Consider the following 21707-nt stretch of genomic DNA (forward strand, 5'->3'; position numbering starts at 1 on the left):
GGCTCCTGCTACCAAGGCTTTGCAGTCTAGACGTTGCGCACTGTCGTGAACCTCTGTCCATCTTTCCTACGGCTCAGCCCCTTGCCATAGTGCAAGTGTGTGTGTGTGTGTGTGTGTGTGTGCTAATCTCTTCCTATGAGGACATCAGTTCTATTGGAACAAGTACCCCCGCCACGCGCATGCGCACACCTGCCGTGTCGCCTCCTAGAAGACCTTGTCTCCACACACGGTCACGTTTAGAAGTGCACGAGCTTGGAAAGGACACAGTTCAGCCCATAGCAGCATCCACTTCTGAGCAGCTTGGAGACTGGTGTACCCCGCCGGCAGGCTGGTCAGGCTTCCACCGTCTTCGGTGGGCCCCCTCCCTCCCTACCCAGGCCGGCTCTGGGAAGCCACATTCTGTCAATGCATGATGTGTTCACCTTGACAGCTGCTGCCTCTCCGCTTCACCCTTGTCCAAAGCCTCATCTTGCCTCTGCTTCCTTCACTCCCTCCCCATCCTCTCCTGGGATGGCCCTGTCTACACCATCCTGTTCTCTTTCCCGCGTTCGTCATCCGCCCCTTTTCTCGCCGCTGAGTTCCCGCCCTGGTTTTCTCTCTCTGGATCTCCATCTTACATCTTCCGGTGTCTCTAAGAGATGGAGACTCGCCTGCAAGATGGCTTTGTACTTAAACTGCCTTGCATCAATCAGCTGAGTCTCCGACCATTAAAAAAAAAAATGCCCTCAAAGTGAATTCCGAAAGATTGGGAAGTGAATTACCAGTGGGGGTTCTGTCTGTGTGGACCTTGGTCCTCAGGAGAGAATGAGGCAGGCTCCCAGTGTATCTCCAAACTGAGCCAGTGCTGGATTGGATACCTTATTGCCTTCCGAGGCTGCAAGCTGTATTTCCTCAATTGAAAAACTGATAACACAGAGCAAGCTTCTGCAAAACAGTGTTCAACAATTATCAACCTTGAAAGAGTTACTTGGATGCTTCACTGTTCTTGCAATGTTTCCAGTAACATTTTTTAACTAGTAGGTGGATTATTTTCTATGCTATTTCCTAACCAGTCATATCTAATACACAAGAAAATTTTGATCTCTGTCTTAGATCTCAGTACCTGGATGACTTCGTTTTCAGTAATTTTAGTTAACTCACTCAAGCTTTCAAAGTTAAGTGTGTTGTCTTTTTCTGAAATCTATAATTTTCCATCCATTGTGGATAACATTTGATTTATGTCTCACTCATTGGTTGTAACTTCAAAAATAATGTCAAGTCAGAATTGCAAATATGTGACTTTTTTGACCTGATTTAAATAAGGGCACCTGTGGATTGTTTGCTGTTTGTTTTGGGGCAAATATTTCATATCACTTCTTTGTTCATTTCTAAGGCATTTATAAATTCGGTTATAATAATATTGTTCCTGGGGCTGGCATTGTGGTGTAGCCGGTAAAGCTGCTGCCTACAGTGCCAGCATCCCATATGGGCACCGGTTCGAGTCCCACTTGCTCCACTTCCAATCCAGCTCCCAGCTCTTTGATAGGGCCTGGGAAAGCAGTGGAAGCTGGCCCAAGTCCTTGGGCTCCTGCACCTGTGTTGGAGACCCGGAGGAAGCTCCTGGCTCCTGGCTATTTGCGGCCAATTGGAGAGTGAATCAGTGAATGGAACACCTCTCTCTCTGCCTCTCCTTCTCTCTCTGACTCTCAAATAAATAAATCAATCTTTAAAAAAATTGTTCCTTAAATATTATTTAAATTAAGACATAATTTATATACCATAAACTTCAGCCTTTAAAGTGTGTAGTTCAGTGGTTTGTAGTATGTTCAGCAAGTTGCACAACAAATCCTACTATGGAATTCCAGAATGGCCTTGCCACCCCAAGGAGAAACCCCACCCCCTCACATTCACCCCCTTCCTGCCCTCCCTCCAACCCCCTCTCTGTCTCCCTACAGTTGCCTGTTTGGATACCGCACACATTATGTAGCCTTTAGTGTCTGGCTTCTTTCACGTCACCTAAAATTTCCAAGGTTTATCCTTGAGCGACTTGGAACAGTGCCTCAGTCCTTTTATGGTTAAATAATATTCCATGGTAGGAACAGACCATATTTTGTTTAGCCATTCATCAACATGAAGGTTGTTTTCATGCTTTTGTATTATTGTGTTTTTTCGAATACTCATGGAACAAGTTTTTAGACAGACAGGTGTCTTCAACTCTCTGAATTTGCGTCGGTACTTCCTCCAGAAGTTTTATAGTTTGGGCTCTTGGCTTTAGATCTTCTCTATTTTATGTTCATTTTTATATACAGTGTGCAGAGGAGATGCCAGGACACTCATTTCAGTGCAGGCATCCAATTGTGCCAGCACCGTTTGCTGAAAAGATTTTTCTTTCCTCCACTGAGTGATCCTGGAACCCTTGCGAGAAGTCCCCTACCAGAGAGGTGTGAGCTTATTTCTGATGGCAGGTTTCCTTACTATCCATGGAGCTCATCATTATAGGCCTCTTTCAATAGGAAGTGTTGCCGAATTTAATCGTCATTATTGAAGAGACGACTCACGCTCAGGCCTGGTGACTCTGCATGGTGTTTTTTGTTTGTTTGTTTGTTTGTTTTTTGACAGGCAGAGTGGACAGTGAGAGAGAGAGAGAGAGAAAGGTCTTCCTTTTCCATTGGTTCATCCCCCAACGGCTGCTCCGGCCGGCATACTGCACCAATCCGAAGCCAGGAGCCAGGTGCTTTTCCTCGTCTCCCATGTGGGTGCAGGGGCCCAAGCGCCTGGGCCATCCTCCACTGTACTCCTGGGCCACAGCAGAGAGCTGGACTGGAAGAGGAGCAGCCGAGACAGAATCCGGCGTCCCAACCGGGACTAGAACCCGGGGTGCCGACACCACAGGTGGAGGATTAGCCTATTGAGCCGCGGCACCGGCTGCGTGGTGTTAGTTTTTATGCACTGGTATTTTGCATTCATTGGTGATACTGATACATCGTTGGCTGCTTTGGTGCCAATTTTTGGCAGGCTCTTTGTTGTCAGGTTTATGTAACGCTCATAAAATGAGTTCCATATTTTACTATGCTTTGGGAAAATAGAGGGTATAAACTGTTTCCTGATCTAGAACATTCGAAGTCCCCTGAGCTTTCTGGAAAGGTTACCCCTACTCACCCCGTTACTGACCTTGTCTTTGGAGGCCCCGAGCCTCTGTGGGGTGATGCATTCAACCACAAATGAGTACTGAGCCAAGTTGGTGTTATAAAAACAATTTACCGCCTTAAAAAATAGATTCTAGGGGCCGGTGCTGTGGCGTAGTGGGTAAAGCTGCCGCCTGCAGTGCTGGCATCCCATATGGGTGCCGGTGTGGGTCCCGGCTGCTCCACTTCCTATCCAGCTCTCTGCTGTGGTCTGGGAAAGTAGTGGAAGATGGCCCAAGTGCTTGGGCCCCTGCACCTGAATAGGAGACTCGGAAGAAGCTCCTGGCTCCTGGCTTCAGATCAGTGCAGCTCCGGCCATTGCAGCCATTTGGGGAATGAACCAGCGGATGGAAGACTTCTCTTTCTCTCTGCCTCTCTGTAACCCTGCCTTTCAAATAAATAAATCTTTTTTAAAGAATGGGTCTATGCCTCCCTCCTCCACATCCGTCTCAGCTGAAGCTGCCCCTACGTTAGATGTTTGCCTATCCAGTGTGGCTGTCATCCTTCACTTGTCCTAAATGCCCTTCATCTTCCCCTGATCTCCAGGTGCTGCTACTTAATCTACAGAACACACAGCCCGTGGAGTTGACATGTTTGCTCTCCTAAATACCCGGCATCTGTCTGTACATCCAAGTTTGCATCTCTGTGTGTTGGTTAGAGTGTGGGCTTGCAGCCGACCTGCCTGGTAGGAAGGCTGACTCACCGCCCTCCAGCCAGACGACCTTGGGCAAGGTCACGGCTCATCACCATTAAAACAGGGATAACAACAGAACCTAGCCCCTTGGGTTGTGGAGCGCATAACACCATTCAGTACCCATACAGTGTTTAGAACCAGACTTGTTCCTAATAATGTCAGAGTTTCCCACCTAAATAACGCTTGCCTTCTAACGGCTCAAATCCCAAACCTTACATGCCCTGTCTCATGTCCGTTCCCTCACAGCCTGCTTTGTTAACGTAACGACGACGTCCACCCCATCAGCGCTCATCACTCCTGGCCCAGCCACCACCCGTCCTCTTAGGCTGTCCTCGGATCCCACCTGCTTGGTAAGCACCCCTGCCCTGCCCCTGCCAGCACCAGCTAGCTAGCACCATGTCAGGGGCCCCGCGCCTTCCTGCAGCTCCTCCAGCCCCTTTCCCGGAGCATTTAGGAAGTCTGTGATCTCTGCCTCACACCTCGCCAAGGTGCAGGGCGTCCTCATCCCCACGGCTGACGGCCATTCTGAGACCTCCACGTGGGTGGCTTCTACTGCTTTCCCAGGCCATAGCACTGAGTTGGATCAGAAGAGGAGCAGCTGGGACGTGAACCGGCACCCATATGGGATGCCAGCCCTGCATGTGGTGGCTTTACCTGCTAAGCCCCCTTCCTTCTTGTATTGTGGGTCTCTCTCACTAAGGAAGCGTCTTCACTAGTATAGAAATGGCCTCTCTGCCTCCTCTACGAGGATCCTTTGGTCTCGCTACAGCCACTGTTGCTCTCCTTTTTTACCCGACATGCACCACGCTTGTCTCTGGCACTTTGCCTGGTGTCCCCTACCGCCGCTGCCTGTCTGACTTCAGCCCTGCTCAGCCGCTGAGTCTGCCCCATCCAAGCCGTCAGCAGCCTCCAGGCACCAAGGCATCATCAGCTCACCCCAGCTCCCCTTAGCTTCTAACACTGCTCACCACTCCTGGAAACCATGATATCTGGCTTTGGTTAACTTTGAAGGAAAACCCTACAAAATGCTCCCAGCCCATTTCTTACATCCCAGCCCACATGCTGGCTGACCCCGCCCCCAGCTCCCCGTTAGCTTCCTCCATGCACTGTGGTGGTTTTAAAAATAGCACCATCCAAGTAGTGTTCATGCCCTCATTTTCCAATCCAGACTTGTCTTCTGAGTTCCAAACTATAAACCCCTTCCCACTCAACCTCTCCACTTGGATATGCCATTAATATTCAGAATTGACCTGTGCTAGCCACCTCCTACCAACCCCTCACAGCACCTAAGCCTGACTGCATGCAGACACACACATATGCACCCATGCATGCCCCCACCCATGCTTACACACCCATGCATGTTTGCATACACGCATGCAGACACACATATATGTACCCATGCATGCTGGCATCCATGCATGCACACACATATGCATCTACACTCACACATCTGTTCTCAAACAGCTCCAGGTACAACCAGCCCTCCTTTGTTCAGTTCGAAACCTGGGAAGCCATCTTGAGAATACCCTTTCCCCACTCTGTCTCATGCACCCACCCCCAAGTCCTTTTGGATTTTATTTCCCAAACCTCTCTCTAATGAATCCACTTTTCCTTCTCCCACTTGGCTTTGACCAGCCTTGTTCAGGTCACCACCAGGCACACTAAAAGTGATGCATAACTTACATTCAGGCTATCTGTGTCAGGTGCATGTAAAACAGAAGCTTTGCATTCAGACTTGGGTCCCTTCCCCACGACATATGTGCTCATATTCCCAAATCCAAAAAAAAAAAAAAAATCTGACCCCAGCGATACTTCTGGTCCCAAGCATTTGGGATAAGGGATGTGCAATCTGTATGTGCCCCCATCGGCACACCTAACACACAAGGGACCTCGAATGCTGTCTTTTTTTTTTTTTTTTTTTTTTTTTTTTGACAGGCAGAGTGGACAGTGAGAGAGAGAGAGACAGAGAGAAAGGTCTTCCCTTGCCGTTGGTTCACCCTCCAATGGCCGCCGCGGCCAGCGCACTGCACTGATCCGATGGCAGGAGCCAGGTGCTTCTCCTGGTCTCCCATGGGGTGCAGGGCCCAAGCACTTGGGCCATCCTCCACTGCACTCCCGGGCCACAACAGAGAGCTGGCCTGGAAGAGGGGAAACCGGGATAGAATCCTGTGCCCCAGCTGGGACTAGAACCCGGTGTGCTGGTGCCGCAAGGCGGAGGATTAGCCTAGTGAGCCGTGGCGCCGGCTTGAATGCTGTCTTGTATTCAATTAATGCACCCTACCCCGAACTGGGGATGAGTGGGAGGGTGTAGATGAATGTGCTGTCACTTTAAAGCGTATAGTTCGCTACCTATGAGAAGAACCCCACCCCCCACCCCCACCCCCCAGCCCTTAACCCTGGAAAGCTCTCTGTCTCCAACTGCCCATGCCAAGGTGCAACCTACAGACGCGGCACCTCCCTGTGGGTTCTCTCAGTTACCACTGTCTTGCATTTGAGTTATTCAGGTTTAATCCCAATAATATAAGACATAGAATTGGGGCATATGACGGATTCCTAAGTGAAAAAAATAGGGCCGAAACTTCCTTGGCTCAAGTGTGGGCCTGCTTGATCCATCGGCAAAAAATAGAAATCCCTGTGCCCACGGTGCTTGGCTGGGGGGAGGGGAGGCTCAGATCTTGCGCCCACCCCCGAAGACACTTGAAGCCCTCTGCTTCGCATTCAGGTTTTGAGTTGGATTCCGGGCCCTTGGGAAGGAGGCCTGACGTCCCTTCTTGCTCTTCCGCCCTCACATCGTCCCCGCGTGGTCCCCTCCTCCCGCCCTGGTGGCCCGGATGGATCCTGCATCAATATATTGGGGTGGAAAGGGGCAGCCCCACGTTGTGGAGGTGAGGGCGGGGGTGGGTGCCTCCCCTTGGGCTCACTGCTGCTTCTGCTGCAGCTCTTGAGACTGGAGCACCTTGCCCTTTGGGCTCGGGTATTCGCTAGTGTCTGAAGGGCTCTGTTCTTCCTCCTCCTCCTCCTCCTCCTCGTCGTCGTCGTCCTCCTCCTCCAGCTGCGGGTCTTGGGCTCGCTCCCGGGCCCGCCTTCTCTCCAGCATCTCTTCAAAGAAGATCTGGCAGCTGAAGCCCTCGCGGATGCCATACTGGGCGTGCTCCAGCAGCTCCCCCAGCGTGGGGAAGACGCGGCAGCAGGCCACGCAGCGCAGCCCGTAGTTTGTGGTGACCAGCCAGTCCGGCGGCGCCCGCAGCTCCTGCGGGGAGCACTCCAGCAGCTGCTCCGGGTCCTCGGGCTCCGAGCAGCAGTCGTCCTGACAGGCTTCGAGCTCCCAGCGCAGGTCGGTGTTGGACGCCATCTCGAAGGACGAACCTTTCCTCCTCTGCCTCTTGATGAACTCGGCCTCGCGGATGCGGGGCTTCCTGCTGATGGGCTCGAAGCCCTCCTCGGTCTCCCAGGCGACCGCCACGCCGCGCACGGTCTGCACGTGGGTGTAGAGCGCGCACACGCTCTGCGGGGGCCCCTCCTCGTCACACATGCAGGAGCAGCAGGACTTGTACTGCGAGTAGGACTGGTACTCGGAGGCGGACTGCGACGATGGGGAGCTGCTCCAGCCCAGCACTCGCCGGGCCCTGGAGGCAAACCAGGTATCCTCGTCATGGGGAATGGCGGGCCCTGGCGGGGGAGAGTGGGTGTCCTTTAGGATCCCTGAGAAGCAAGGACACGATCGTCAGCGCCCCCAAAGGTTCCTGTCCGCAACCTCCCTACAGAAGCCACAGGCTCCTGGAGCAGGTGCCATCACCCGCCCCCCCTCCCCTCCCCCGGGGCCCTGGAGCAGGTGCCGTCATCCCCCTGCCTCTGTTTCTTCCTAAAGTAGGGTTCATGATAAAGTCACTCCCCATCACCGCCCTCTGGGTGATGCCAGAGAGGGAATAATGCATGAACAGGATCATAAACAGTAGGCTAAACCCCAGAAGGGGTTGGTGGCACATCCGCAGGCCGCAATGATCTCTGAGAATGAATGAATGAACTATGAATGCACTGCGCAATGGGGAAGCGGCCATGGAGTTTAAGCTCGCATTTCAGTGGCATTCTAGAAAAGAAGACTCTGCAGGACAAAATGGAGCAGGGTACCAGGAGCTGGCAGTGAGGGGCGCTGGGGACGGGGAGGGGGAGACCGATCCTAAGGGGGGCCCAAGGGAACTCTGGGGGCTGTGTCAATAAGCAGCTCAGTAAAAGTCCATTGCAAGGCAAGGCAAGGGAGGTACTTCAGCGAAGCTGCCCAGAACCACGGTCCCTATCACCCTTGGGAACACGGTTTTATCTTACCCAAGGGACCCCTTGCCTCCTCCTGAGCCCTTATGGTGCCCTGCCACCAGGGCCATTGTGTTCAGAGCAACCCTGAGAAATGGCCTGGTTCTGATTCCCATTCAACCAAGTAAGACAGAGACCCAGAGATGATGGTGAGTGGGTGGTGGAGCCACGGAGCCGTCCTATCTGGCACGGCTCACATACACGGCTGAGTGGTCTTCAGACTGCTGTTCTAGGTGAGCTCTCATCCATGTATTATGATTGTATGTCACTGCCCCAGTCACAGGATGGACGCGTCAATTCTGCTTCTCTTTAATACACACGAAAATAAACACAGGGCAGTCACCGCTTAGCAGGCTCACCTCCTGGAATCATCTCACACGTCTTCAGAACAGTCCAGGTCCTGCAGCGCCTCCCGCAAGCACCGATTTCCTTGCCCTCCCCTCCTCACCCACTCTTTTTTTTTTTTTTTTTTTTTTTTGACAGGCGGAGTGGACAGTGAGAGAGACAGACAGAGAGAAAGGTCTTCATTTTCCTTTTCCTTTTCCGTTGGTTCACCCTCCAATGGCTGCTGCGGCCGGCGCGCTGCGGCCGGCACACCGCGCTGATCTGATGGCAGGAGCCAGGTGCTTATCCTGGTCTCCCATGGGGTGCAGGACCCAAGCACTTTGGGCCATCCTCCCCTGCACTCCCGGGCCACAGCAGAGAGCTGGCCTGGAAGAGGGGCAACCAGGACAGAATCCGGAGCCCCGACCGGACTAGAACCCATTGTGCTAGCGCCGCAAGGTGGAGGATTAGCCTAGTGAGCCGCAGCGCCGGCCTCCCACCCACTCTTAGGGCCGACGCAATCCTTCATCAGCAGCATCGGGGAACTACCTTGGACCCTCCTCTCCCCAGAGCCTCCATCCCGGAGAGCACAGCCTGACTGTCCGCCCGCCACCCACTCTTTCTTTAGCCCTACCTGGCCAGCACACTCCCAGGCTCTCCTGCGTGGACTCAGGTGTGGTCAAGCTGAGGGTGGTCCCATCAGCTGGCAACTGCTCTCCCCTGTGGTCCGAGAAGTGGCGTTTCATGATTTGAGAGCCGAGCCCGGGTTCTCCTTGGTCTGGTTGTTGGGTGAGAGTTGGCTTGAGTTGTGCTGACCCCTTCAGATGGCCCCGGCCCACGTGGCTGCTGGGCTTTCTTGGGAGGTCACCAGGATGTTGGCTGTGTTCTGTGACCTCATCAATGACACAAGTCTGTGACCCATGGCAGGCACAGAGACCCAGCCAGGATGCTGGAGACACTCCCTTTCATGATGTCATTTCCCTTGGGAGCTGTCTGGCTTGTGTGTTATCAGAGGCACCACACATATACATACATACAACACAGACACATGCTCCTATACACAACTACACCCACAACAATACAAGCACACAAGCACACAGAGAGAGAGAGAGAGGGAGAAACGTATGTATATGCATGATTGCTCAGACACATATACCCTGGAACATGCATGAACACACATGGTAGTATAAACAGACACACGTGCACACACGGCAACATGCAAGACACACATTCACTTATCCACACACATACACGTGCTTTCACACAAACACACCAGCTTCCCTGACACATGCACACAGCCGTCACCTGACATCAGCCTGGGCCTGTTTCCCACCTGGAGAGACTAGGTGCTGAAAATGTCACCTCCCACCACCACCACCGTCACCATCTGCAAGTCCGCATGCCGGCCTTGTTTGGGCTCTTTGGCCCTCCACGCCTCACCCCTCTCCCCTCTGCGCACACCCCTGCGCAGTCCCTGGTGCTCTGGCCTCCATGCTGTCTCTCAAACACACCAGATACCTCCCCTCCCGCCTCAGGGCTCTGGCCCTTCCTTCTACCTGCCCCAGGCTCTCCCTTGCACCCTGTCTCAGCTGGACGGCCACCTTGTCACAGCAGCCTGCTCAGCACCCTGAGGGCACCCCGGCGCCCTCCCTCTCTCTGTGGCTTCACCGTGCTTTGCTCTCCAGTAACGTCCACCTGTGTGTGTCCCATAGGCTGTCCTGGCTCCTCCTCTTTAATGCACACGGAGGAAGGCAAAGACACCCTTCTTTTTCCCGGTTACAGCCACAGGGTCTGGAACGGTCTCTGACACATCAATGAGCACCCTGGAAATAACTGTCAAGGAAGCCGTGTTGGGCGCTGCTCGGGGCTCCCGCATTCCACATCGGGGTGCAAGGGCTCGAGTCCCAGCCCTGTTCCCAATTCCAGCTCCCTGCCGCGGTGCACCCTGAGAGACACCAGATGGTGGCTTAGGTACTGGACTCTGCCATGCACTTAGGAGACCCAGCTCCTGGTATCGGCCTCTTTTAACCATGGCTGTTGCAGGCGCTTGTGGAGGCTGTCTGCCTTTCAAATAAAATGCAAATAAATAAGTAAAAAGAAAGAACTGTCAAGGCAGTGCATAAACAATGAGCGCATGGGCTGACAAGGAGCTCACCTACCTCGCCGAGCTGCCCCTATCTGCCCCCAGACCTCTACAGCTCCAGGGTGGGCTGGTTCCCTCTCAAGGGTTCTGAATCACCTCTTGCGTCTCGCCCCAGCCTGGTGAGCCTGGCGCACCTGCCACCTGCCATCTCCCTCTGCACCAGGACGTCCTGGAGCTAGAGGAATGCACGTCCCCCAACACGCTGCTCCCCACCTCCCCAGCTCGAGTCCCCTGAGTCCCAGAGTCGACACAGTTCCCAAACAGGATGAATGGAGCACAATTCCCACGCTCCGGAAGCAGCGCCCACGTCACCAGCACATCCAGCCGCTGGGCACATCCTCCCTGCACCCACAGCAACGGAGGGCCGGCATTCCCGGCTCAGAAGAGGACATTATAGAGGTGTGCTTTCTTCCCAGAGAAATATGGGCCTTGCCTTAGAAAAGTAAAGTGGTGAGGGGTTGGTGGCATTGTGATGAAGGGCTAAGCTGCTACTTCAAACACCAGTATCTCCTATCAGAACCCCTGGTTGGAGAACTGAATGCTCCACTTCCAATCCAGCTTTCTGCCAATGTACCTGGGAAGGCAGCAGACGATGGCACGATGACCAAAGCGTTTGGGCCCCTGCCACCCATGTGGGAGACATGGATGGAACTCCTGGCTCCTGGCTTCAGCCTGGCCCAGCCACAGGCATTGGAGCCATTTGGAGAGTGAGCTGGTGGATGGGAGAAGATTCGCTCACTCGTTCATAGTCTAATGGTTCACTCCTCAAATACTTGCAGGAGCCGGGCTGGGTCCAGCTGCAGCCAGGAACCATGAATCAATCCAGGTCTCCCAGGTGGGTGGCAGGAACCCATGTACTTGATCCCTCACCACTGCCTCCCAGATCCACATGAGGAAGGAACCTGCAAGTGAAGAGCTGTTGCGGGGAGACCACTGGGGACCCCACTCTGGGACACTGGCATCTTGACTGTGAGACTAAACATTGGCCCAGAGGAAACGAACACTTTTATACTCTGTAGTTAACGGTGCCACTCACCTTTCTCAATGGATGTCGGTGGCAGCCATCAGAGTGTGTTCCTTCACTATGGAGGTAACAACCAGCGCCCTCCGGGGAACAGTCACAGTTTGAGCCATAAGCATCAAACAGTGCGTAGAGAAGCATTTACTGCAGCACTGGTAGAACAGAAAAAAACACAGCAGCCAGTATTCCAAAGATCGTGAGCGTGAACACACGCAGACTGGGGACTGCTGTACAGCAACAAAAAGAAAGAAACCTACAAGTCCTAGTAAATGAACTCGTGTTACATGAAGACACAAGGTGCAATGAAACGTATAAAGGATCCCATTTATGCAAAAATTAAAAATGGCACCCCTCCCCTTAAAGTCCCCAAGCCAAGTTCTGCGTTGCCTGGGGAGGTCTCAAAATAATTATACCCCAACGAGAACAAAGTGGCCTTGCGGGGAGAAGATTCAGGGCAGGGGGCAGCCGGATCCAGAGATGGGACCCCAATCTGCATCCTCGGACAGCGGGCAGGGCCCCTGTCCCTGAACCTCGGAGGGGTCTGGGACTTCCTCTGTCAGCAGCATGCAGAGCAGCGGTGCCCTGTGTCGAGGCAAAATCATGGACACGGTGACCTCGTCCGGTTGCCCCTCCGCTCCCCTCTGCACTGTTGTGTCAAGGAACCCAGATAAGGAGCCCAAGTGTTCCGGACAGCAACCCCCTTGTGTGAGTGAAGGAGCCTCCAGATGATTCATCTCCAGGCCCTGAGCCCCCCGTTGAGGCCTGGACACCGGGCAGCAGAGCCCAGCCGTCCCTTCTGTGTCTTGGCTTGAATGCCCCACCCCCAGAAGCCATGAGCACAGCAAAACGTGCTTGTGCATCGGGCTTCAGGGCCGTTTGTTACAGGGTCGTGACCACTCAGTAGGCCCTGACTTCGCCTGTACAGTCGTCCATTATCTATGGTTTTGCTTTCCATGATTTCAATCACCCGCAGTGAACCATGGCCCAAAAATACTACATGGAAAATTCCAGGAATATACAAAACTGGACAGTTTACTTATTAATTTATTGGGTGGGGGGATGTTTCATTGCTGGTCCATTCCTTAAGTTTCTGCAATAGACAGGGCTGGGCCAGGAGCCGGGAATTCAGGCCAGATGTCCCAACCACTTGAGCCATCATCTGCTGCCTCCCAGAGTCTGCATGATCAGGAAGCTGGAGTCAGCAGCAGAGCCACGACTCGAACCCAGGCCCTCCAATACGAGATGCCGTCATCCCAAGCATCATGTCATTTACTAGGTCAAAGTCAGGAAGTCAGAGAGGGCCTGGGGTCCCACGACCTCCTCAAGTGCCCTGAGGACCTCCCACTTGGCCCCGCCCCTCAAAGGCCATAATAGTGTATGGAGGACCCAGCCTCGACACCACATCCAACCACAGCAGCGCCCTGGTGTCAGAGGAAACCTTATCATGGGTGTGGACGCACAGGAAAAAGCATTGGACACAGGGATTGGGACCACCTGTGACTTTAAGAGTCCATGGGGGCAGGGTGGGTGGCAGTGCTGTGGCGTGGTGGGTAAAGCTGCCTCCTGCAGTGCCCACATCCCATATGGGTGCTGGTTAGAGTCCCGGCTGCTCCATTTCCGATCCTACTCTTTGCTATGGCCTGGGAAAGCAGTGGAAGATGGCCCAAGTGCTTGGGCCCCTGCAGCCACGTGGGAGAGCCGGAAGAAGCTCCTGGCTCCTGGCTTCGGATCAACACAACTCCAGCCACTGCAGCCATTTGGGAAAATGGGAGACCTCTCTCTCTCTCTCTCTCTCTCTCTCTCTCTGCCTCTCCTTCTCTCTATGTGTAACTCTGACTTTCAAATAAATAATTTTTTAAATCCTCTCAGCGATCCTGTCAAGCAGATGGAGAGGTTGGGAGGTGCAGAATTTCACAGGTGGGGGCTTCTGTCTCAAGCTGGGGGCGGGGCTGCTTTGCCAGGAGTTCCTGACTGTGTCCGGGCCCCAGCAGTGATGGAGTGCAATTGTCTGGAGCCTTCACATGGCCTCTGGGCTGCTTCCATCCACAGGAAGGGCCTCTGGCTCCATGCAGATATGCAGGGCAGACCACCCACGCAGGGCTCCCGCCCCGCCCCCAGGGCCTTCCAGCTGCTTCCCCAGCCGTGCCAGGAAGCTCCAAGCTTCACGGCCACAGCCAGCAGGGTTGGTGTACAAAACCCCCAAAAGGGCCAACGCAGCACTTTCTTGGAGAGCTGAGTGCCGGCCAGCTCACTCTGCACGTCGCACGTGAGCCCTAAACCTCGCTCACCAGAGAGCCGGGACGGGTTTTCCTTCTGAAACCCACTCCTCCCAGCCCCTGCTTTGCTCAGCCGGGAAGGCTAGCGGGAAACCAAGCAGCCGTGGCCGCAGCAGGAAGCGGAGGAACGCTACATCTTCCTGGTTTCCCTGGGTTTCTGATGCCGCTAGCTGAGCCCTGTAGAAAATCTCATCGTCTACCCCAGGATCCAGAGCGCCCCCTGGCCCAGGAGCCTGCCGTTCCCAGGTGCATTGGGTGTGCTAGTGGCTTTGCTTTGGCTGAGCCACTGCGTAAAAGTTTTTGCAAGGTTAAGACTCCTTTGTAGGGGTCCTCTGCCATGGCACAGTAGGTTAATCCTCCACCTGCGGTGCCAGCATCCCAAATGGGCGCCCGTTCTAGTCCCAGCTGCTCCTCTTCCAATCCAACTCTCTGGTATGGCCTGGGAAAGCAGTAGAAGATCAGTGGAGGATGGCCCAAGTGCTTGGGCCCCTGCACCCGCATGGGAGACCAGGAGGAAGCACCTGGCTCCTGGCTTCAGATCGGCTCAGTGTTCCGGCCATGGCCGCCATTTTGGGGGGTGAACCAATGGAAGGAAGACCTTTCTCTGTCTCTCTCTCTCTCTAGCTCTGCCTGTAAAAAAAAAAAAAAAATGGCCCAAGTCCTTGGGACTCCTGCACCCGCATCTCGGGCATCTCGGGAGACCTGGAAGAAGCTCCTGGCTCCTGGCTTCGGATGGGCACAGCTCTGGTCATTGCGGTCATTTGAGGAATGAACCAATTAACCAGCGGAAGGAAGACCATTCTCTCTGTCTTTCCCTCTCACTGTAACTCTACCTCTCAAATAAATAAATAAAATCTTAAAAAAAAAAGACTCCTCTCCAGATACTGCAAATGTGCAGATGGGGTCTCATGGTCTCCCTGTCACTCGGAGGGGCTGGCGTGTGGCGCAATGGGTTAAGCTACCACTTGGGACTCCAGCGTCCCATATTGGAGCAATGGTTTGAGTGCGGGCTGCTCTGCTTCCAATCCAACTCCCTGCTAATATGCAAAATAAATAAATAAATAAATATAATAATAATAAAAAAGGCAGTGAAAGATGGTCCAAGTCCTTGGACCCCTGCCACCCACTCAGGAGACCCATATAGAGGTCCTGGCTCCTGGCTTTTTCCTGGCCCAGACCTGGCTGTTGCAGCCGTTTGAGAGGTGAACCAGAGAATGGACAATCGCTCTCTGTCTCTGTCTCCACCCCACCCGATGCTCTGCTGCTCTGCCTTTCCAATAAATAAACCTTAAAAAAATATTCCTAGGATCAGACTTAACCCCCCCCCCACCCCACACCCCTCCCCCCCCCCCCAGCGGCGGCGGAGTGGGGAGGAGTTTGCCTCCAGGCTGCTTGCCCAGGTTGGGGGAGTGGGTGGGAGGGTGAGCCTCAGAGTGCGGGCTCCGCCCCCTCCCCACTGAAGGTCAATCCCCAGCAATTAAGGAAGGCCTCATCCTTGGGCTTGGCCTGCTGAGAAGGCGCCAGAAGCCATCAGAACTAGGGAGGTAGTCCTTGAGCTCATTCTCAGCTGCTGCTCGTAACTATTTAAACAGAAGTGAGTCAGCCAGCAAGGAGTGGGAGAAGCTGCTCCCCGCTCCGCAAACCAGCGGGAAGGGAGTGGTGCTCTTGTCTGCCTCCAGGCCTGATATCAGGGAGTCAGGAAGGAGAGGAGAGGCCCAGCCCTGGCCCTGGCTTGGGGCTCTCAGGCAGGTCCTGCCCCTGCCCGCAGCTGCCTCTCTCCTGCTCTGCTCCAGCTCAGGGGGCTGGCGATGCTGAACAAGCTTGCTGTATCTTCTTCCATCCGGCACATGCTTCCATGGACGGCTGATCTCAGCTGGGAGGAGGGACAGTCACCTGGACACCGGGCACGTGAACCGTGTGCTCCCCGCACCCCAGCCACCACCGGCCCTTCCCTTTGCATGGTTGGTGAGAGCCACACAGGGAGCCCTGGGGACAGGGCTGGGTCTTCCCTGTCTCTAACAGCCCAAACAGGCTGGCCCTAGGCCACCCTGGACACAGCTCTCAGGCCACAGTCGCTAGCCTGGACCGAGTGGCCCTTCCTGCAGCACGGCCCTGGGCTCCGCCTTGGACGGCGAGTTGCTTCTGCAAGTGAGCTGTGCTCTCTGTCCTGCAGCCTTGGACTCACATCCGAGGCATACGGGGCGGGGGTACTCGTCACAGAAAGCAGCCACAGGCGTTCATGGTGGACCCCTGAGCAGGACTGGGGTCATCTATTCTCGTCCCCACCGTTGGACTGGTTATTGCAAAGCTTTGACCAAAGACTGGCTTCTGCCCTGCCTGTCCTTTAGAGAGAACATGCAGCTGCTTGATGTATGCAGGGTTCGGTGTCCCAGGGGAGGCCAGCGACAGTCCCTCCCCGAGCACACCCAAAGCCTCCAGCAGATCCCAAGACCCCCTCCCCCGGCAATGACGTAGGGGCAGAGTAAGGGCACTTCTGGGAAAGCCAGATCACATGTTGCGAAATTCCCGCAGGAAAGTTTCTGAGAAAAGAACCCCAGGCCAAGACTTAGAGGTCAGTGTGCGAAGTGGTCCGTGCAGTCACACCTGTAGCTCCTTGCAGGCACTGGCTGGGACACTGGCTTCCAGCGCCCCCTGTCTGTCCCCAAGCGCCAAGCCTAAGAGCTTTGCTCCAGCTACAAGACCTGGTTCTCTCTGCCTGGCGCCGGGTGCCCAACATGTACAAAGGAGAGACTCCTGGTTGGGGAAAGTGACATTGGTGGGGGCAGAACTGGGCTCTCACACATCCACCGTGCAGTGGTGGCTACAACAGAGTGCCTTCCGCCTGACCCAGCCACGGCACCTGTACCCCGCAGAGCCAGAAACCCTACCAGTGTTGGCGCGGGAGAGGAAGGTTTGGCTCATTTCACGCGGCAAACACAGCTCTCCATGCAGCCTGTGCGCTCGTATTGCACAACACCAAAGACTGGGTCCTTCATATGGCAAAGCGGCTGATTTAGTGCACGACTCTGGTGGCCAGACAACCCAAGCCGCGTGGTGCCCGGGGGGATTTTTCTTCCTGCTGAAATTTTTAGAAATGTTCTAACTCTTTGAGGTTCTTTGTCTCGTGTCCACAAGCATTTAGGCATAGGGACAAGGATGCGTGAGCAATGGGGAAGGGAGCTTATTAGGCAAAATGCAGAGTTCCTGGCAGTCGGGAAGGGTCCGCAGATGGGGCGATGTGGTCGTGTTTAGGGGTTTTTACATGTTTTCAGATGGGGAGCTTTCCTGATTAGTAACATATATGCTAATGAGGTGAAAACCTCTGAGCCACTCAGGGAGCACCTGCCAGAATCACTTTTCTGTTTTTTTTTTTTTTTGCATAGATATGCTAATGACGTGAAGCCGAAGCCTCCTCCTGAGCCCCTCCAGTAACACAATCTGCCCAGGGAGGTCCAGTGTGTCTGCCACGGCGGGGGCCTGTGGCTGATGTGACAGCCTGTGGTTCCAGGGCCCCGGGTCCCTCCCCACCGGCCTGCATTCAGGACCTGTCGCCCTGTCGCCTGTCTCTGTCAGTGGCATGGTCTGCATCACGGCCGTGTGGTGTGGAGAAGCGTGAAGGGAGGTGGCCATGTGCTGAAAGGGGCACGTGCATGGGGCGGGCTTGCCTTAACCCCTTGCTTTCCCAAGAACTGCCCAGGTCCCGAGTCCCTTGAGAATTACAGGACTCCCTTCCCAGGTGGCCCCCATGACCTAACCACCTTCCCTCAGGGCCCGTGTCTTAAAGATCCACCCCACCTCTCAATCCCACCACATTGGGGACTCAGCCTCTACCCCAGGAAATTTTGGGGGACACATCCCAGCCAACCCCTAGCACAGACTCTGCCAGCAGCTGTGGCAACTCCACAGTGGCTGTCAGAAATTCTGCAAATACAGTAAGATTAGAGAGGATTGTAGAGGAAATATTTATTATTTAATAGGCGGGAGCATCTGGCTATTATTTAAATTCCAATTCATCGTTTTACAATGATTCCCCATAAACTTGCAGACAACTCAGGAAATTTAACAGTACTGTGTTAGATACAACACACCCACAGGCTATTTACGGAGCTCAGATCCACAGGCCACGGGCAGTGCAGTCAAATACCACTGAAACAGGCCGAAGATATATTTTTTACTATTATTAACCTGCCTTAGTGAAGCAGGTACGAATGGCCCGCCTTTGAAGCACAGTGGATACACAAATACAAGTCTCCTTATGACAAGTGGCAGGCCACAAACATCATTAATGCAACCTGAGTCGTACAGTCGGCCTCACCACCCAGCCCACCAGGAATTAAACCGATCGCAATAGAGCACAGTTAGCATCATTCCGCAGCAAGAGTAGCAGCGATGGAAAGCCGACCTGCAAAGCACCCCCAGGGATGAGCTTCTGGAAGCAAAGCCCCCTCCTCACCAGCGCCCCCACATGGCAGCGGGAGGTGTGTGCAGGGGGAGGGTAGCCGCACTGCCTGAGCACCAGATGTCCCGACAGGGCCTCCAACTTCAACCCTTGCACAACATAATACCAGGCTGTGTAAAATGCAAGTGGCAAACATTTGGAACCGAAATAACTCGGATCACCCATGTGTGCTCCGTGAAGGTACCAAGCCCAAGTCGGCGCAGCCATTCCTCTGTCAGGATGGAAAATGACGTGGATCTCCCATGAGTTCATGGCCAGCAGGGGCATCCTGTTGCGTGCTGGGGCTAGCTTGGCTGGCTGGTGAGCATCAGTTGTTCAGTCTCTCAAGAACTTTGCAAAGCCAGATGTTAAACGCAGCCATTATCTAAGTCAAAATCCTATGGGCCGGCGCCGCGGCTCACGAGGCTAATCCTCCACCTTGCGGTGCCGGCACACCAGGTTCTAGTCCTGGTCGGGGTGCCGGATTCTGTCCCGGTTGCCCTCTTCCAGGCCAGCTCTCTGCTGTGGCCAGGGAGTGCAGTGGAGGATGGCCCAAGTGCTTGGGCCCTGCACCCCATGGGAGACCAGGAGAAGCACCTGGCTCTTGCCTTTGGATAGGCCGCGGCGGCCATCGGAGGGTGAACAGCAAAGGAAGACCTTTCTCTCTGTCTCTCTCTCACTGTTCACTCTGCCTGTCAAAAAAAAAAAAAAATCCGATGAACTTCCAATGAAACAAATAATAGTAGATGCAAAAAAAAAATAGGTACTCAAAACTCTCCACCTCCTAATTGTTTTATTACATTTCACCACCCAGTGGCAACTCAGAGGAGGGGCTGGTGGGAGTATTTACACCACGGTGATCAGCAGAGGCGAGAATCAGCTCCATCTTCCCCTAGCCCTTCCCCGGGAGCAAGATGTTATTGTCATCCCAGCAGTTCTAGAAGGCTCCACACCAGCCCTGCAGGCTGGCACCTCAGTCTGGAGCCCCAGGCTCGGGGCAGGGAGCAAGCAGCATTTGAGTCACTGAGTACAGCCAAGGAACAGACACCGGCCCCTGTCCACACAGGGTTAAAACCTCACTGCTCCTGTCCACACAGGGTTAAAACCTAACAGGCTGGAAGGAGGCCGCGTGGGAAAGACATGACATTTGTTTGCAAGGGAACATAAACAAGGACAAATGAAGACAGTGAAATGTGGCTCACAGAGCGCCTGATCAAAGCCAGCTGGGTGAGCCAAGGGCTGCAGGGGCGGGGGCTGGGCCAGCACCGGGAGAGGGGGTGGGGCAGCCTCTCCAGCCAGGGGACTGCCCAGGGATGGGGGTGTGGCTTGGGGAAGTTGGGGCTTCAGGCACTGGAGACCTGAGTTAGCTGTCCCAGCTGCCCGGAGGAAGGCTCGCCCCATCTGTCTCCTCTGCTCCGTGGTTGTGGAACAGAAAGGAACCGGTATTTATCTCCCAGCAACCTCATGCCAAGTATAGAGTGGAGCGCCGCACTCCGTCATTGAGTTCTCGTGACAGTCCCGAGGGTGGGGGTGGGGCCGCTGGGCTCTCCGCTCTCCCCTCCCCTGTTTCTTCAGCCAAAACTTTCCCGGAGTCAAGTTTCTCAGTGTGGAGCAGGCATCAGTGCCACGGCCTGCGTCCGTCCACAGAGCACAACCCGTTCCCATCACAGGAAGCCAGACGGCCGCCAGTGCCCACCGGAGCCCGCCGCTGCCTGCCCGTTCCTTCCCTGTCCCCTGCCTCCAGACACCTGCCCCATCTCACAGCTCTCTCACCCCACCCCGCACCGTCTACCACTCCTCCTGAGCCACAGAGCCCCATCAAGTGCTCCCGTGAGCCCCCGGGGCTTGGCGTTTACAAACGGTCCCTCGACTCACCCAATTTATGACTTTTCAGCAGCCAGACATACTTGGTGGAAACTGCCACCAGCTCTCCGCACTGTGCTGGGCTGCTAAGCTAAGCTATTTCCGAGGTTAAGCGGGTGCACTGCCTGTCCACTCAGGGTGTTATCAGGGGTGGAACTCCATGGTAACTGGAACAGCATCTATACTTTCATCAGGTCAAGGCAGCATGGAGGACAGAGTGCTACGTTGCTTCTATGAACAACAGCTGAAGCTATGCCACAGCTGAAGCTAACTCCATACAGTGAAGAGACCGGGTTAGCCCATGGTTTTGGAGGCTGACGTCCAAATTGCTCCAGAGAGGACCCCCTTGGCTGGGTCACCTTGGTGGCAGGTGTCGGTGCTGGGATTGTGTGTGGGAGGGGGTGAGCACGTGATCAGAGCAGAAGCCAGAGGCAGCCCGGGCTCCCGTAATCCCTTTGACCAAAGGATAGCCCACGAGACCCCGCCTCTGTAAGATCCACACTGCCCCCTGCCACACTGGGGGACCCCTGATGGACACACCCGATCCATTTCCTAACCATTTCCAGTCTAGAAAGTTTCTCTCCCCTCCTCCCACCCATGCCCTGCTCTGGGAATCTCAGTAAGTTCTCTGGGCCATGTGGATCATTGCTTTAGGGTCGGGGCTATGGATCCAAGAGAGCATCTATGCGGTCAATCCCAGAGAGTCCTATTTTTTAAAAAAATATTTATTTATTTATTTGAAAGTCAGAGTTATACAGAGAGAGAAGGAGAGGCAGAGAGAGAGAGAGAGAGAAGTCTTCCATCCGCTGGTTCACTCTCCAGATGGCCACAATGGCCGGAGCTGCACCGATTCGGAGCCAGGAGTTTCTTTCAGGTCTCACACATGGGTGCAGGGGCCCAAGCACTTGGGCCATCTTCTACTGCTTTCCCAGGCCATAGCAGAGAGCTGGATCGGAAGTGGAGCAGCTGGGTCTCGAACCGGCACCTATATGGGATGCCAGCATGGCAGGTGGCAGCTTTACCCATTACGCCACAGTGCCAGCTATGATTCCTATTCTTATTTAAGACCTATCCCATACATGTCCATCCCACGGGCATTCAAACCCTCTCTTAGTCAGCTCCTCCCAAGACAGAGAAGGGAAAGGAAGGTGTCTCTCCCAGCTCCTGCTCATGTCACCTCTCTGACACGCACAGGTGCACTCAGCCTGACTCATGCCCTTACCCAGTGCTGTGCTGGCAGCAACCCCACCCCCTACTTCACCTGGCACTGGTGCCCAAGCATAGCTCACGCCCACCATGCGGCTACCCTCTCTGCCTGTCTAGTCTCCCAGCCCATCCTGCTCAAGTTGCTGTGTCCTTGCACTTGGCCAAGGCCACCTGCAAAGCAGCAGCACCAGCCCTGACCTCACTCGCTGTCTCCAAGGGCAGCCAGGCATCGTTGGAACCCAACCTGAGCTGCTGCACCCCAGACGAAGT

At 54.5% G+C, this 21707-nt stretch overlaps 1 protein-coding gene across 1 annotated transcript; it reads right to left on the reverse strand.

Moving 5' to 3' along the window:
- Positions 1-6415: 6415 nt before the first annotated feature.
- On the reverse strand, positions 6416-10568 carry FAM170B (family with sequence similarity 170 member B). Its single transcript, XM_089313760.1, has 2 exons — positions 9108-10568; positions 6416-7549 (listed from the first exon to the last, which is right to left on the reverse strand). Exons 1-2 carry the CDS (start codon positions 9234-9236, stop codon positions 6776-6778), a joined length of 903 nt encoding a protein of 300 aa, XP_089169886.1. The 5' UTR covers positions 9237-10568; the 3' UTR covers positions 6416-6775.
- Between the last annotated feature and the right edge of the window lie 11139 nt (positions 10569-21707).

Source organism: Oryctolagus cuniculus, chromosome 15 (genome assembly GCF_051225735.1).
Source record: "Oryctolagus cuniculus isolate XC-2025 breed Fujian yellow rabbit chromosome 15, ASM5122573v1, whole genome shotgun sequence".
Classification (NCBI taxonomy): Eukaryota; Metazoa; Chordata; class Mammalia; order Lagomorpha; family Leporidae; genus Oryctolagus; species Oryctolagus cuniculus.